We start from the raw sequence: 14,961 nt of genomic DNA, 5'->3' as shown, positions 1-14,961 counted from the left end.
AGAACCTACACAGGCATTCTGATGCTTTTGTTACAGGTCCATAGGACACCTTCCAAAGCACGCAACAGGTGCTCTCGCAACTCCAGGACATGGTATTCTTGAAGGAGAACGACCAACCTACTCAACTCACCTTAAGAAAAATATAAAGAATTAAAGTGAGTGAAGAGGTTGGTACATGTATTCTAATTCTGAGAGCTCAAAAGAGCAATTTATTTAATCAAGTCATCAAAATAAAGAAACAATAAACGTGCCTGTCAACTTTTAAAGGTTTTGTAAACCCATAACTAGTTGAACAAAAGTAATGAAAATCAGAGATGATAATTTGTGTGGAGGATCAGTAAGTTAAATACATATCACCTACACTTGAGAAACACGTGGATTATGAAAGACTAACTCTGAAAGATGTCATCTAAACTAGAAGGAATTTAATCCACAATCTTTGGAGAGTGATGTTGATCAAACAAGACAGAGGGGAAGAAGCAGATCTGTAATGAATCGGTAGTTCCTTGCTAGATCTTACAGCTTGCCAAATCTGCTTATAAAGCCAGGTTTAAACAGTTTCTATGAATAACTGTAATTACTGCCTGCAAACATACCTTCAATAAACCTATGTATCTACCTGATTTATGAACTCAATCCATCATATCTATAGCATTTTTCAAATCACCAAAACACTCCTGGGTAACCTACAATAGAACCACCTGATACCTTTCGTGGTCTGGGCTAAGGTTTTGCCAACATAATCCTCCCTCTTCCCTTTTTCTTCCAAAGCACAACACCTACTGAGAAGCTTACAGATTCCAGAAAGAGCTTCCCCCGCTTCAGTTCTCTGAGGAATAGGGATGATGATGATAACGCTGCTCTACCTCAAAACAGAGGACAAGCCTACTACAAGTTGTCAGACATTCAAGTATTAGCAAGATGGGGAAAACTACTACTATGGCAGACTGTCCTACAAGCTCGTGAATGTTCGTGAAAAATATTTTTTTATCTTGTTTAAGAATCAATACAACATAATTTAAGCCTAACCTATTTTGCACAGTTTTAAACTACCTTTTCTGTTAGTTATTCCCTTCAGACAAAGAAGTAAATACATTTTATTCATGACGAAACAGGTTTATCACTGTATTTGAACAACAGCACCAACTATTCTGTTTTCAGTAAGTCCATTTACTTCAGATCCTACAACTGCTCCCTCCAGTCCTTGTGTCCACAACCAGCATTCTACAAAAACCAAGAGAAGAGCAAAAACCCTCAAACAACTAACTATAATCGTATCTTCCACTGTAGGAGTGCTGTCCAACGGACATGCCAAAATTACGGAGCAAAGTTTTTCCTTGCTCACAACAGTATACCTAGAAATTATTCAGAATAATGGGAAGCAAAGAAACATTGAGTCTTTGCCTGAAAACTTTATTTGACGGCAGACCTTTAAACTGGCTGCTTCAAATTGCTTGACCCCCAAAATAGCACATTTCAAGAAATTCCGCGTTAATTCTTACACTGAAGAACGTTTCCCACGCTAACACACAAGAACTACCTCACAGCGTATTTACTAACGACGCCCAAATAAGCCACCCTACGCGGGCATCCCGCCCCCAAGCAAACTACCGGCAAGGGACCCGAGTTGCGCGGAGTTGCAGCCGGCGCCCCGCGGGGCCGGGGGAGCCAAGGCCGCACCTGCGGGCGCGGGGCCGGCGCCGGCAGCGGCAGGGCCCAGGGCGCCCTGCGCATCCTCCCCCGGGGCTCTGCGGCACCACCCGCCGCCGCCGCCCGGCCCGGCCCGGCCCCGCCGCCGGGCGAAGGGAAGAGCGGGGCGCGCTCCCCCACCGGAGGCCGAGGGGGCCGGCCCGGACCGCGGAGGCCTGGAGGAGCCAGGCGCTGCTGCCGCCACCCCCCTTCTCGGCCTGCAGGGGGGCCCTCGCCGCTTCCCGCCCTCCCCACGGACCGGGCAGGCGGTCCCGGAGCCCCGCAGGGCAACGGGGCTGGGCGAGGGGCGCACACCGCCCCGCCCGCCGTTAGGGATGCGGGGCGGGGGGAGGGGGGCCGCCCCGCCGCGCCGCGCCGCCCCTGCCCGTACCTGTTGTGCCTCTGCGCCGCGGCGGCGCTGGTGTAATAGGCCGCTCTCCGCTGGGCGCTGCGCGGCACCGGGTGCAGCGGGATCTGGTCCGCCATCTTGGGGGCGCCCCCCTCCGCCTCGCGCCCGTCCGCCTTCGCTTCTCCCCCCCCCTCCTTCCTCCTCCTCCTCCTCCTCCCGCCCCGCCCCGCCCCGCTTCGCCTCGCCCCCGCCGCCCGCGAGGCGCGGCCGCGACCCCTGACGTCACGGCCACCTCCAGCCGACGCCAGGAGGAAGGGCGGGCCAGCGGGGCGGGGCCTCGGGGTAAACAAGGGGGCGTGGCCCCGCGGAGGGGGCGGGGCGGGCAGGGGCGGGGCGCGGCGGTTGGTGGCGGTTGGGGCGCGCCCCGTGCGTGCCGGTCGGGGGTGCGGGGGGTGGGCTTCCCCCAGCCTTCCTCAAGGCTGGCGAAGGTTAATTTTTCAGCTTCGGGAGCACCAGGCGGGTGAGCCATGAAGAGGCAGAGGCTGCGCGGGTGGGATGCGCAGGCCTGGCGGCACGGGGCACCCGGGCGTTTCACAGGAACCCCGGAGTTGAGGGGCTGAACGGGAGTTGCAGGAGACAAACCCCAGAGTGGCTGTCCTCAGTTAGCCTGCAGATGCCTGCTGCTGCTGTTTTTTACGTTGGCCTGGGCAGGCTCTCCTTCCATCTCTTGGGTGGAAGGACTAGCTGTCACCTATGTTGGATGTCAGCAAATACGCGCGTGATCGCCAAGAACAAATAAAAGCACTGTGCATTGGCAATGATTGTTTCCTGCCGTTAAACGGAGACAGTTTTTGTGAGCCAGAGGTATTGCCACATGAAAATGGACATTCTGTAAGTCAGGGATAATGAACCAGTCTATGGGACCTCACAGGGGAAAGATCAATACGCAGGTCACCACAGAACAAAAACTGGTTTGGAAGAGAGGTGTGTTCATAGACCTACTGTAGGATGTTATCCCTCGATATTCCTCTGAAATCAGGTGCTGTGGGGAGCAAAAGGCCTAACACCATCACAAATATGGAAGACTTTCCACAAAAGGAGAAAAAAGGAAAATATATTTCTTTCTCAATGTCTGTTCAAGGTAGAAGAAGCATCCAATAAAAAATTAAAAAAGATCTACGAGGAAAAAATTTTCTTTCAAAGATATTTCCACCAAAAGAAGACAGGAAAATATGTCCAAAGCGCAGAACACAAGATCAAATGAAAGAAACGTGGCAAAGGCTTTTCTTGATAATTTTTGCTTCTCTGCAATAATGTAAGTTGCTGGGGTCACCTTTCCAACGGAAGATTTCAGATTTCTTGGCAATAGTGCAGTAGGAAGCCAGGTTTCACCATCTAGCTGTACAGCAGTCATTTTGTAAAATGCCTTAAACTTACTAATTTCAAAATGGTGGAATGAAAAAAGATTTCACAAATGACTGGGCTTACACAAGATGATAACGAGACCAAGATCTTTGGCAATGAATTGCTGATTATGCAAATTACTCAAGCCAAAGGTGCCAGTAGGATGCCACCTTCAGTCTTCTAGAACATGGGCTTTTTTCCTTTTATTGTTCTGAAGATACCGTACGGCAGAAAGATGTTCATGGTACAGGCAAAAGCTTTGGTCTGCTGGATTGTGACCTGAAGTGTGCGGTGTGGTGATGGCAGCGCTGGCAGCCAAGAACAACAAATGAGTGAAAGAGTTGCACTCAGAATCATAGAGCCATAGAACAGCCCACGCTGGAGGGGACCTTAAAGATCATCTGGTCCCACCTTTCATGGGAAACGGAGCCTAGATGAGATTATCTAGCACCCTTTCCAATTGTGTTTTGAAAACCTCCAGCGATGGGGAGTCCACTGCATCCCTAGGGAGGTTGTTCCAGTGATCGGCTGTTCTCACTGTAAAAAATTCCTTTCTTCCCAGATGAAACCTCTCTCAGTGCAACTTGTACCCATTGCCCCATGTCTTCTCCCTGTGACTCCTGTGATGAGAGAGCCTCCATCTTCTTTGTAGCCACCTTTTAGGTACCGGAATACTGTGGTGAGGTCTCCTCGAGCCTTCTCTTCTCCAGGGAGAAAAGACCTCCCTCGATCTTTCCTCATAGGGCAGGTTCTCCAGCCCTTTGATCATCTTCGTGGCCCTCCTTTGGACCCTATCCAGTCTGTCAGCATCTTTCTTGAATTGTGGAGACCAGAATGGGACACAGTACTCCAGGTGTGGCCTGACAAGCGATGACGCCACACCTGGAGTACCGTGTCTACTCGTCAATGCTAAATGAAGTTGCTCTTACGACCCAGACATTTCAGACTGAAATGTTGCTGCACCTTAGAATGTACCTTCTACCTTAGAACGAGGGGGAATGGTCAGTACCGAGGCACCCCAATATGCAGTGTACGCTGAGGGATGCTCCTATCTGCTGGAAGGTCACGAAGAACTGGCAATGCTTAAGATAGCTTGCCAAGTGCAAATTTCTACACAGTATTTTGGCTTTAAGCACAGTATCTGGTTACCGAACTCACCGACAGACACAGAACGCTCGAAGTTGAAACAGGAGAGCGGGAACAAGAGTTACGCAGGAGGCACATGGCTCATATGGGAATAAAAGGGAAAAATCTCTCTGCTGGGCATGTGGCAAGACTTTGCTCGGTATTTGAAGGGTTGCACTCAGAAATGCCAAAAAGGGGGAAGAGACTTATTTAGCTTTGTAACTGTGATAATCATTATAAAGTTGATGGTAGCACACCAATAGAATCATAGAATTGTAATTCAGGTTGGAAGGGATGCCCAGATGTCATCTAGATAAGCCCCTGCTCCAAGACATCAGGTTTGATACCAGGTTGTTCAGGGCCATGAGCAGTGGAGTACTGAACACCTCTAAGGACAGCACAGTGTTTCCACAACATGTCCGGGCTACCTGTTGCAGTGTTTATCTTGTGATAAACAAATTGCTAATAAGTAATCAGAATTTCCCATGTTCCAACTTGTTTCTCTTGCTTCTCATCTGATAACCGTGCACCTCTGAGAAAAGTCTAGCTGCATCTTCTCTGCATCGTCCCATTACGTAGTTGTATTCAGCCACAAAGTTTCCTCTTAGCCTTTTCCACTCCAAGCTGATCAGGCTGAGCTCTCAGCCTCTCCTTATGCATCATGTTCTCCAGCCCCCGACCATCTTGCATAGACTCGGTCCAGAATGACAGCGTCCTTTTGTAATGAGAAGACTAAAACTGGACACGGTAGTCCAGATCCAGTCTTAAAAGTGCCAAACAGAGGGGAAGTATCACTTCCCTTCTTGCACCTGCTGGCTGCACGTTTACTAACACTGCCCGGGGTGTGGGTGGCCGACTCTGCTGCACGGGCAAGTTGCTGTCTCGTGTGCAGCACAGCAGGTTATGGTGTGGTCCTGCCGGCTTCCTGCCTGCTCCGCCATGAGGGCTGTACTTCATGTGTCTCAACGATCAAACACAACCCTGAAAAATTTCAGCATAACAATTATGCCAGTCATAGGTTCTTTCATGGCCCTTGTTGTTACAATTCCGCACATCTCGCAACTTTAAAATTTTAACTGTAATCTTAACAGCTATATATTCAGAATCCTCAAGTGGCTAATGAAGTTACTGCAGTTCACTGAGGCCAAGAGAATTAAAGTGATTTCTTCGAGTTTACTATTTGATTCAAGCCTGTGGCAGAGCAGTTTTCAAGCAGAACAGAAATCACTTAATTCACAAGTTAGCAGCCTAAGACCAATCCTCTTGTCTCTGCAGAACTTTGGTTCTCATTATTTGGTTATCTCTCTGGTTATTCACCAGATTATTTGGCCTGTAACTATCTCTAATGTTAGTCAGTGTGTATGTTTGTAAATTCCGCATGTATGGACAAATACATGATCTAGCATATATAATAAAAGGTTTATTATTGGCAGACTTGTAAATGCCCTAGCATGGGACAATCATTAGGAACCATTAATGCCTTTAGAGTCTTGATTTCTTACTGAGTCTCATGTATTCTGTAAATCATTATTTTGTTTATGACTACTTGAAGGTTTTAAAAGAGAAATACTGCACTATTACCTGTGTGCAGAGAGGCTTTGAACCAGAAAGCCTTCTAAGAAGAGGAAAATGGCAGTTTCTTAATAAATTAATGGACAAGAGAATGACAAAATGGGGTTTTTATCATTTTAAATGCATGCAGTTTTGCTTACTTCCAATATATGTTTAAAACTTTCAGTTAAGACAGTTGCTGGAAATCTGTCATGATCTCAGCTTCTTGATCACTCTAATTGCCTTTCTACATCAGTATTTTCATACAATGGTAAAAGCTCTTCAGGGCAGGGACTTTGGTTGTGTGACATCTATCATCATGCAGTACTGCCTCTGGATTACCATGTAATCCTGTTTTATGTTTTTTAAAGAAAATTCTTGAAATTTACATAAAAGTTTTTTTAATGTAAAATTGAGACTTTGGCATATGATACTTAGGGACTTTTCAAGATGCCTTTAGCAAATGTGCCTGCATTTTGAAAATAGCATTTCCTTTTCTATTTAGAAACCCTGAGAGGTCACAGAATAAGCTTGCTTTTGATCCAGATTTTGCTAGTCAGGCATCTCAGGCAGGTGTTATTTTGCTATATGAATAAAGCTTTGCATTTCAGAAAGAAATATTTTTGCATTCAATATTAAGTACTGGCTAAATAACACTTGTCATTTAAATATCATGATAACATACATTTATGATAATAAGTAAATATAACACCATTCTGAAATAAACTTTCTGTACCATCCTTGCCATGTTTCTTTTTTGCATCTTTTTGCATTTATAAAAAGTGGCAGAGATCCAGAACCTATGATTTATGGATCTTGTGAACTCTTGGTGTAACTAGGAATGAGCTGGCACGGAAACTGTTTTGCATTTGTTGCATGTGTCTGCTACAGGTGCAGAACCTATCTGTAACTAGTTCTGCCTCATGTCCCCAGAGGGCATTTTATAATAATTTATACTTTCACTACCGTTCTACTTCTGCTGTAAATGTTCAAGGTTAAGTGCTCCCTCCCTCCTAATCCTGTTTATGTATCCAGTCTGGGCTAGGGTAAAGGGGGGGTGGAAATTAGTTTGAAGCTAATTCATTCTTCACTATCCTTCTTGGAGCCAAATTATAAAATCAGCTATACCAGAGTAAATCTGTGGAAGTGATACTAAAATCAGTTGAATATAAAAGAAAAGAAATGAGTTTCAGTAAGCCTCACATAATGTTACATGATACAAAATTTACATTACTTTTATACTAGGTATTTTCTCACCTCATCCTTCAAAATGCCTTGCATTTCCATTTTAATTGTGGAATTTTTTTCATCAGTGATGAACTAGCTCAGTATCTGTCTTCAAATTTTCAGCAAATTGCAAATCGGTCCAAGACACCTAGAGGCTTAAAAAGAAAAAAAAAACCACTGGCAAAACCTGAGCACAGCAACACAGAAAGAATCCTGTTGTCATTATAGGAAGAGCTGAAGGCAGCAAGGAAGACTAAACCAAATAAATTCTTACACTGTCAGAGTGAGGGAGCAGAACAAATGCAAAATAGAGGGAGCTAAAACAGCTACCGTTATCAGTTTTAATAATTCTAATAGCAGTGCCTTCATATTTTCATATCAGTAGGATGTAAGAAAATGTTGTCTTGCTATGGGAAAGAACAAAATTGGAGATACTGTTTTCTCTGAGAGGATTCTTGTTTTAAAAGACTACTTCAGACAATGAAGCCACAAGCAATTCAGTTATACACCAAAATCAATGAGTTTAAAAACACCAACAAGAAGTAAAAATAATCATATAAAACATTGCTATACTATAAAAACAAACTGGAATGCAGTAGGCACTGGAAACAAAACACTACTCACATATTAAAAAAAAAAAATACTGTTGTCTACATAACTACAAGAAGGAAAATTCTATTTCTACACATTTTATTTTTAATATTCACAGCATTCAGTGTTTGTCAATTAAGTGTGCTCCCAGCTGTTACATTTCTTTCAGACCTTCCTTCAAGGTCTTCTCTTTAGTAAATGTCAACTCTCTGTAGCTCTGCAGGATTTATGGACTGCTAAATCTCTGCTCCTCCTTTTGTAGTCCATCCTTACCAAACTGTTGGTCCCGCAGCACCGGCTTCACACCAGCTGTGTGCCACCCTCACATGTATTCCACACAGTCTTTCTTTTAGAATAAAATACCAGAAATATCTTCTCCAATTAAAACAGCAAAATTATGTACATGTTGTATTTTGGATTTTGCTAGATCTTCTAGCCAATAACAGGTCTGGCTGAAAAGGCATTTTCTCCAATTCACTTGGCAACAGATGAGGCAAAAAAATCCAAGCAAATCCTAGAGTACTTAAATCAAATTGGTTTGGAAACAAAGGTACACTTTGGTGACTTCTGATACAAATATCGGTTGTGCCTTCATTTAAGCTATTAATTGTTGATTGTGGATAAACAAAAGGAGAAAATTAAAAATACAATGCTCATTATTTTACTGAGCTTTCACAATGACCCTTCAGTGAGAACTATCTAGTAATTGTTCACAGTATCTCTTCAGTTATGTTAACCCCTAAGTTAAAAATTGCTTCGATATACGTTTAAAAATCCCATTGCCTTTTAATTTCTAGTTAGCTTCTGAGATACTCTTTCTCATCCTCTTAATGTATCTAAAATCAATGCAAGATTTTTATTTGTAATTGGAGAAAAAAAGCCTGTGGACTCAAAACTTTCGAGCTGAATTACCAACTTCTGATCTTCTCTTAAAACCAGAGAGTATCCAATAAAATATTTCCATGATCTGTGGTGCAAAAACAACAGCAAAGCAGACCGGCACTTTGAAAGGAGTGTTCTCAGTGGGTTTATTTTAACAAATTCCACGCTGTTGATCTTTCAAATAAATAAATACAGCTGTTTTAACAACTCCTTGAAACTGCAAGAAAATGCACCCATGGATTAATTACAAATTTTGTGTTGTTTCAGAGCTTCTGAAAAGGTCACGGAAGAACAAACAAGGCCCAAGTGTAAACTTGGGTATCCATTTGTGATTGCTGGTATCAGACTCGCTGGATCTGATTTCCTTTCACAGTTTCTGTTACAGTAGTCACCGAAAGCTTCAAGTGGGTTTAGGGGGTCTTTGTTCTGAGAGCTATACAGAAGTAGTTGAAGAAAAAAGTTCCCAGATGATAAGTGACAAAATACTTAGTGTCTTGTATAGCATATCCTTCAAAAGTCAGAAATTACTTAAAATCTCCTCTTTCTCCAATATCTCTTTATGTCTGCCCCAGTCATCAGCTCTGGCTCATAGCAGAAAGGTTTCTTATTTGCCTCAGACCAGCTTCTGAAACCCCTTTTCTCTCAGTCACTTTAGCCAGAGCTGGCTCCTGTTAAAACCTAGATATCATCTCTTTGTATACTGATTTCACTCCAAGCAGCAGTTTGAATCTTACAGATCTTCCCTGTATAGCATTTCTTATCCATATAGGAAACATACTTTTACACGTTCTCAGCCTCATGACTGCTACTGCACCCTTTTTCTGGTCTTGGGAATGGCAGCTACTCTCAGATCAACTCAGCATGAGCTGAAGGGATCATTTTCCCAGCTCATCACTTTCAATGTCTTGTTTCTTTCTATGTCCTTCCTCTAGCTTCTTCCCCAGTGTTGCATTGAACAGCAATCTGTTACCGCTCAACTTATTATTTCTCACTGAGAGACTGTTTCCCATCACTAATCAGCAGATAATTCCAGTGGTTTTTGTCTGCTTGTATAATTTGCAAACATTTTCTCCCATTCCTTGGGGAAATCCCCGTAAATGGAAAAAAATTTGGTTCATTGCTCTTTTTCAGAACTAGGAAGGGTCAGCTTCCTTCCACAATGCAAACTGAAACCAGAGTTGCCCTCAAACACACTGGATGAAGAACATCAGTTGTGGTCTCCACACAAAGTACCAGGATAAAGACTGATCAGTCTACAAACATGAGTTACCTGCAGTTTGCAATGTCCTTATCTGGTTCTAACTTATCAAAATCTGGAAGAACTGGTAGCCAAACACAGTATTTGTGAAAGTAGATGTTGTTGTGAAGAGCCTTAAGACCGAACAGGAATATGTATTTCATATAGCAGACAAAAGAGGTTTCGCACAAAAACTGGCAGTGATCATACCTATTTTTAGTGCATTGGTTAGGATAATCCATAAGGTCTCAAATACATAGAGATTGAAGTCACCAGGATCTAATTTCTTGGACTAGAGAGGCATGGAGTCATAGTCTGTGATGTTAGCGAAAATAATTGTATAACCAAAATTGTAGATACAAGATGCAACGAGCCAACAGACAAAACAAGATTGAAACAAACAGCTAAGGGAAGAGAAAGAAAACACGTTGCGTGAATTTCTTTTGTAGGCTGTATGTATAACTGTAAGGATGATAGGACAGTCAGCTGTGGCTTGTCATTTATCAACCTTTTGGTGAAAAGCAAGATTTTTGTAACCCTGAATTAACTTTCTATGAAAGGAATCTAAAGGAGTCCATGTCTTGTAGAGATATCAGGGAAATTTATTAAATTCTTTTTTGAAGCCTGCTAATACTGAAAAGAAAGGAGAGAAGAGAGAGAGAGATGTGCATTGCACCTTTGACTCAGAAGGTTGTTGGCAAGAGGAAAGCAGGGGAAGAGTCAAGGAAGAAGCCCTTCAGAAAAGTGGGAATCTTGGGGAATTTTTCTGCTCTCATAAGTTTCCTATTTAAAAAAAAAGCAACAATCCTTTTTGTGAATTCTATCAATATCACAAGACAGACTATTTTCTCTTGAAGCTGAAGATGGACTGTTGTTTGGGGATTATATGCTTTTTTTCTAGCTTCTCTTGATTTTTTTGTTTGGCTTTTTACAAATTCCATTTAAAACAAGCAAAGATATGAGAAGTCAGTTTTCACTCCATAACAGAGGTGTTTGAAAATATTTTCACAGACCTCCGGTGCAGTATGGCAAGACAGATTAAAAAGGTCTGCCTACTAGCAGATTCAGCAGACTCATGCTGTCCTGCCCGGATCATTGGACTATCCCTTGTTTCTGTGAAATTTATGGATTATTATCCACATCACTATTATATATTAACCTTCTAGGAAGCATGTGAAATCTCAAGTTGCATCCAGTTTGCTTTCTTGAAAGAGGCAAGTTAATTAGTATTAAAAAAGGCGGAGGGGGGGGATGTGCCCTGCAAATTTTATGAGACATTTTCAAGAAAATAAAGGTAACCTAACTTTAAGGCCAAAGATGTTTCTTCTGGAAAATAAGAATTGGTGTCTTACACTGGGTTTCCCTTTGTACTAGTAATGTGCAACATGGTCTTTATCAGAAGAGAAAACTGATGTTATTAGGAGATTGCCCTTTGAGGACTGGGCTGAAATGAAAGCATCGCTGATTGATAGGAAGAAGAAGTGTATCCTTGGGTCCTCTCTGAACAATAAACAATTTCGGTGCGGTGGTACATAAAAGATGGAGTTCAGAACGGGCCTGTGGCCTTAGGCTTCATTTCAACAAAGCATTCAGCAGATGCCTCAACCCCACTAGGGTCTCTGAAATGTCAGTGAAAACATTTTTCCCTCAGTGCTACCAGAGAGAATGAACTATGGAAAGAGAGAAAAATAACTGTGAGGTGAATGGGGTTCATGTGGGTGATTTGAAATTCAATTTCTCCTCAGTCATCCTGGTCAGCTCCTCGCCTCCTTACAGCAAGGAGCCTTTGTGCTAATGTCTTCGCTCCCTTGCAGCAGGTACAGCATGAAAGGATTTTGGCAGAGAGCTCAGGCAGGACCACAATTGAGGATGGTGAGAAACAGGGCATGTAGTGTGACCTACCTGTAAGGGGACTTGTGGACTTTAATTCAGTTACCTTTGCTCAGTATATATATGTGTGTGTATATGTATGTATATAAATATGTCTGATGTACTGTGACTGGGATTCCTGTTCCATCTATGAAGTTTGGGAAGTTTGCCTTTGTTGCATGCTGCGGCATGTACTTCAAAAAGAAGAAATCAGCTAAAGTGCCCCTGTATCACCAGCAGTCTTGCTGGGCTCAGGAGAGCTACAATAATTATGATTGCTGCAGAGTGCTGACATCTCTTATTATTCACCTACCTGTTGAGACCACTTCACCTTCACTATTGGTCAGAGCATGACTAAAAGTCTAGATAGACTTAGGGGAAATCCAAATTCTCAGTATCGGAGAATTGACTAGATGAGATATGTTAGCTATGCAAAGCTCCTGAGGCACAAGCCTGAGACACAGGCCCTTAGACACAGGGTTGACTCAAGAATGTGAAGATAATGCAGTGAAAATTCCTACATACCCAGAAGCAACTTACGTGAACTTCTATGTGCTGACAAGGTAGTATCAGTGTGACACATCTGGCCTCATTCATTCTCTACTTTTCCCAAGTAAATTTGGGGATGGAGCTGGAAGTTGTCTACAGCAGTAAAAGCATAGGACCAGAACTGAACAGTAATGAACACCAAGAAAATCTATGGGCAATCCAGTGACAAAACCACTTTGCCTCAGTCCTAGTCTTGCACCTTGTCCAGAAAATCGTCTGCTGACAACTTGTTCCAGGCTTACTTACCTTGCTGGAAAATATGGAGCATACTAAGGCAGAAATTGCCCTCCATCCGCCACATTGTATTGCTGATCTCTGAAGCATGGGGGTTTTCAGAATGGCAGACAACACATTTTTGGGATGATCTCCATACAACACAGAGAGCAGTTTCAACACTTGATTACCGTTCTCCATATCGTATCAATTACAAAGTGTATCTGAAAGTCATTTAGTAAAGTGCTGTTGTCTCCTGTGCTTCAGAAAGTCCATGTTCCATCACAGAGTGAAGAGCCTGTTTCTTCCCTTGCTGAGGGAGTAGATTTGGGGAACCCTCCACGATGCAAAGAGCAGGTTCACTGAGAAGTGGAAGCTTTGTGGTTAATACTATCGAGATAAAGCATGGTAGTTCTGGTACATATCAAGAAAATACTTCTCACAGCCTAGCCCATTCCTAGTACATTGTAGGCATTGGTACTTTCAGAAAGAGAAGACGCTCCTTAAATCCAAAGACAAAATTTCACCTGTGTTTGCATTCGGGACATGTATAACTGAGATGCAAGAACCATGAACAAAATCTCTTTTAACAGTGTTTTACATATATATCTACACATGCTAGCTAAGAAACATAGGTAACTAAAATGACCATTTATTTCTAGTACTACAAGTTGTAAACTTTCAACTCTAACTTGATGAAATGAGAGGGTCTTCATCAAATGCCTTCTAATGAATAGGTCTTCCATTTATAACTGCCTCTCCCATATCAAACCCACCAGGAGAGAAGAAACAGCAATTATTTATAATAACTTTATCGGGTATAATTTCCATCTGTCTTTGAAAGCTCTGCCTGCTGTTTTCAGGCTGTGCATGTTAAACAGAAGTGCTTACACTTGACCTTGCTCTTGATCCACTCTTTGTGCGCAGCAGTGCCTTTCTTCTTCTGAAAGATAGGTACAATTTGTGTCCACATAAATTATACTGTACTTGCTATTAACATTCTTTTATCTGGTAAATTACTTACACTGATTATGTTGAAGACTGTTCTATGAGCTGTTGATAATGTAGGTCTATGATTTGGATGTAATATGTCATTCTTAATTTAGGACAAGACTGAAAGGAGATGACAGCTTGCTATAACACACGCAAAAAATCAGGTCCTGGCTACATGCAGTCAGGAAAGGATCCATGGTAGTATTTGCAGCAGGAAGCCTTGGCATCCTGGCTAAATTCCAGCTTCAGTAATTATTCTGTCTAAATCTTCCTGCATTTCCAAATGGGTGATTATGGTATTTTCATTTATTTCATGCCTCAGATTCATGGAGCACATTAGCATAGATAACCTCCATCCTATATTGCACTGGTGAAGTAACAAACAGGAAAAATTGTCCATACTTCCTTCTCTTAAGAAATAGGTAAGACGGAGAGAGACTCATGTGATTTAGCTTGTCCCGTCAGCCACGAGACTAGAAATGCTATACTACTGACTGACCAAAAGTCTTGAAATCATGATTTGGAGTAAGTGTGCTGTACATTCAGGGTAAATGAGGCCCATTAGGAGATTAGAATACTGCAGGGCTGAACCCTCTGGAAGAACAGAGAGAAGACGAGAGGGATCTAGCCTTCCATTCATGCAATCCCATCTCTGAACAACAGGTTCCAAGCAACGGATTATTTGACCTTGAATAAATCGCACAGCACATTCATGATGGTGATATCACATCTCTTTTTCATCTGAGGACCCAAAGGAAAGTATAGATAACAAGAATCTGTGGTAAATAAATGGCAAAAAGTGGGAAGAACCCAAATATATTGGGAAAATTGCTCTGCCTTGCTGTCTGTTTCTGCACAGTGCTGAGGTCTTCCTTGAAGGTTCTCAGCACTCTCACTGATGTAAGAAAAGAAGTGAAGAACTCTTGCAAAGTCTGGCTTCTTTGAGCACCCATCACTGAAAAAAACTCCTGTATTTCATTTGCTCAAAGATTACAGTTTCTCCCTGTCACTAAGGAAAACCTTCAAGGTGTCAAAGACAGATTTCTTCCATGAAGTGTAAACATCTCACAGTTTTGTAAGGTAAGGTTTTATTTTTCTGAGAGTAGATATTTATTTTTCAAATTAATGCAAAAAATACCATAAATAGCAAAAAAAAAGGTTTTTTATAAACTGCATATTTTGGAACCATTTTTTATTATGATAATAATAATAAACACATACATATAACCTCTCTCAGTGTTAAGCTTATTCTTATAAATCCATACAAAAAAAAAAAAAAAAA

At 42.3% G+C, this 14,961-nt stretch overlaps 1 protein-coding gene across 4 annotated transcripts in view; it reads right to left on the bottom strand.

The window, feature by feature from the left end:
* Window positions 1-2,217, bottom strand: part of ATP9B (ATPase phospholipid transporting 9B (putative)) — a 169,238-nt gene extending 167,021 nt beyond the window's left edge. For all 4 annotated transcript variants that reach the window (XR_014228195.1, XM_082312136.1, XM_082312137.1 and 1 more), the window contains exon 1: window positions 2,081-2,217. Coding sequence is in view for 3 of the 4 variants with exons in the window: in XM_082312136.1 (XP_082168262.1) it covers window positions 2,081-2,175 (95 nt within the window). In the remaining variant the exon portion in view is untranslated. The remainder of the gene's footprint in view (window positions 1-2,080) is intronic.
* Window positions 2,218-14,961: the final 12,744 nt, after the last annotated feature.

This window comes from Platalea leucorodia, assembly GCF_965183815.1.
Source record: "Platalea leucorodia genome assembly, chromosome: 1".
Classification (NCBI taxonomy): domain Eukaryota; kingdom Metazoa; phylum Chordata; class Aves; order Pelecaniformes; family Threskiornithidae; genus Platalea; species Platalea leucorodia.
This window is presented reverse-complemented; position numbering and strand designations above follow the sequence as displayed.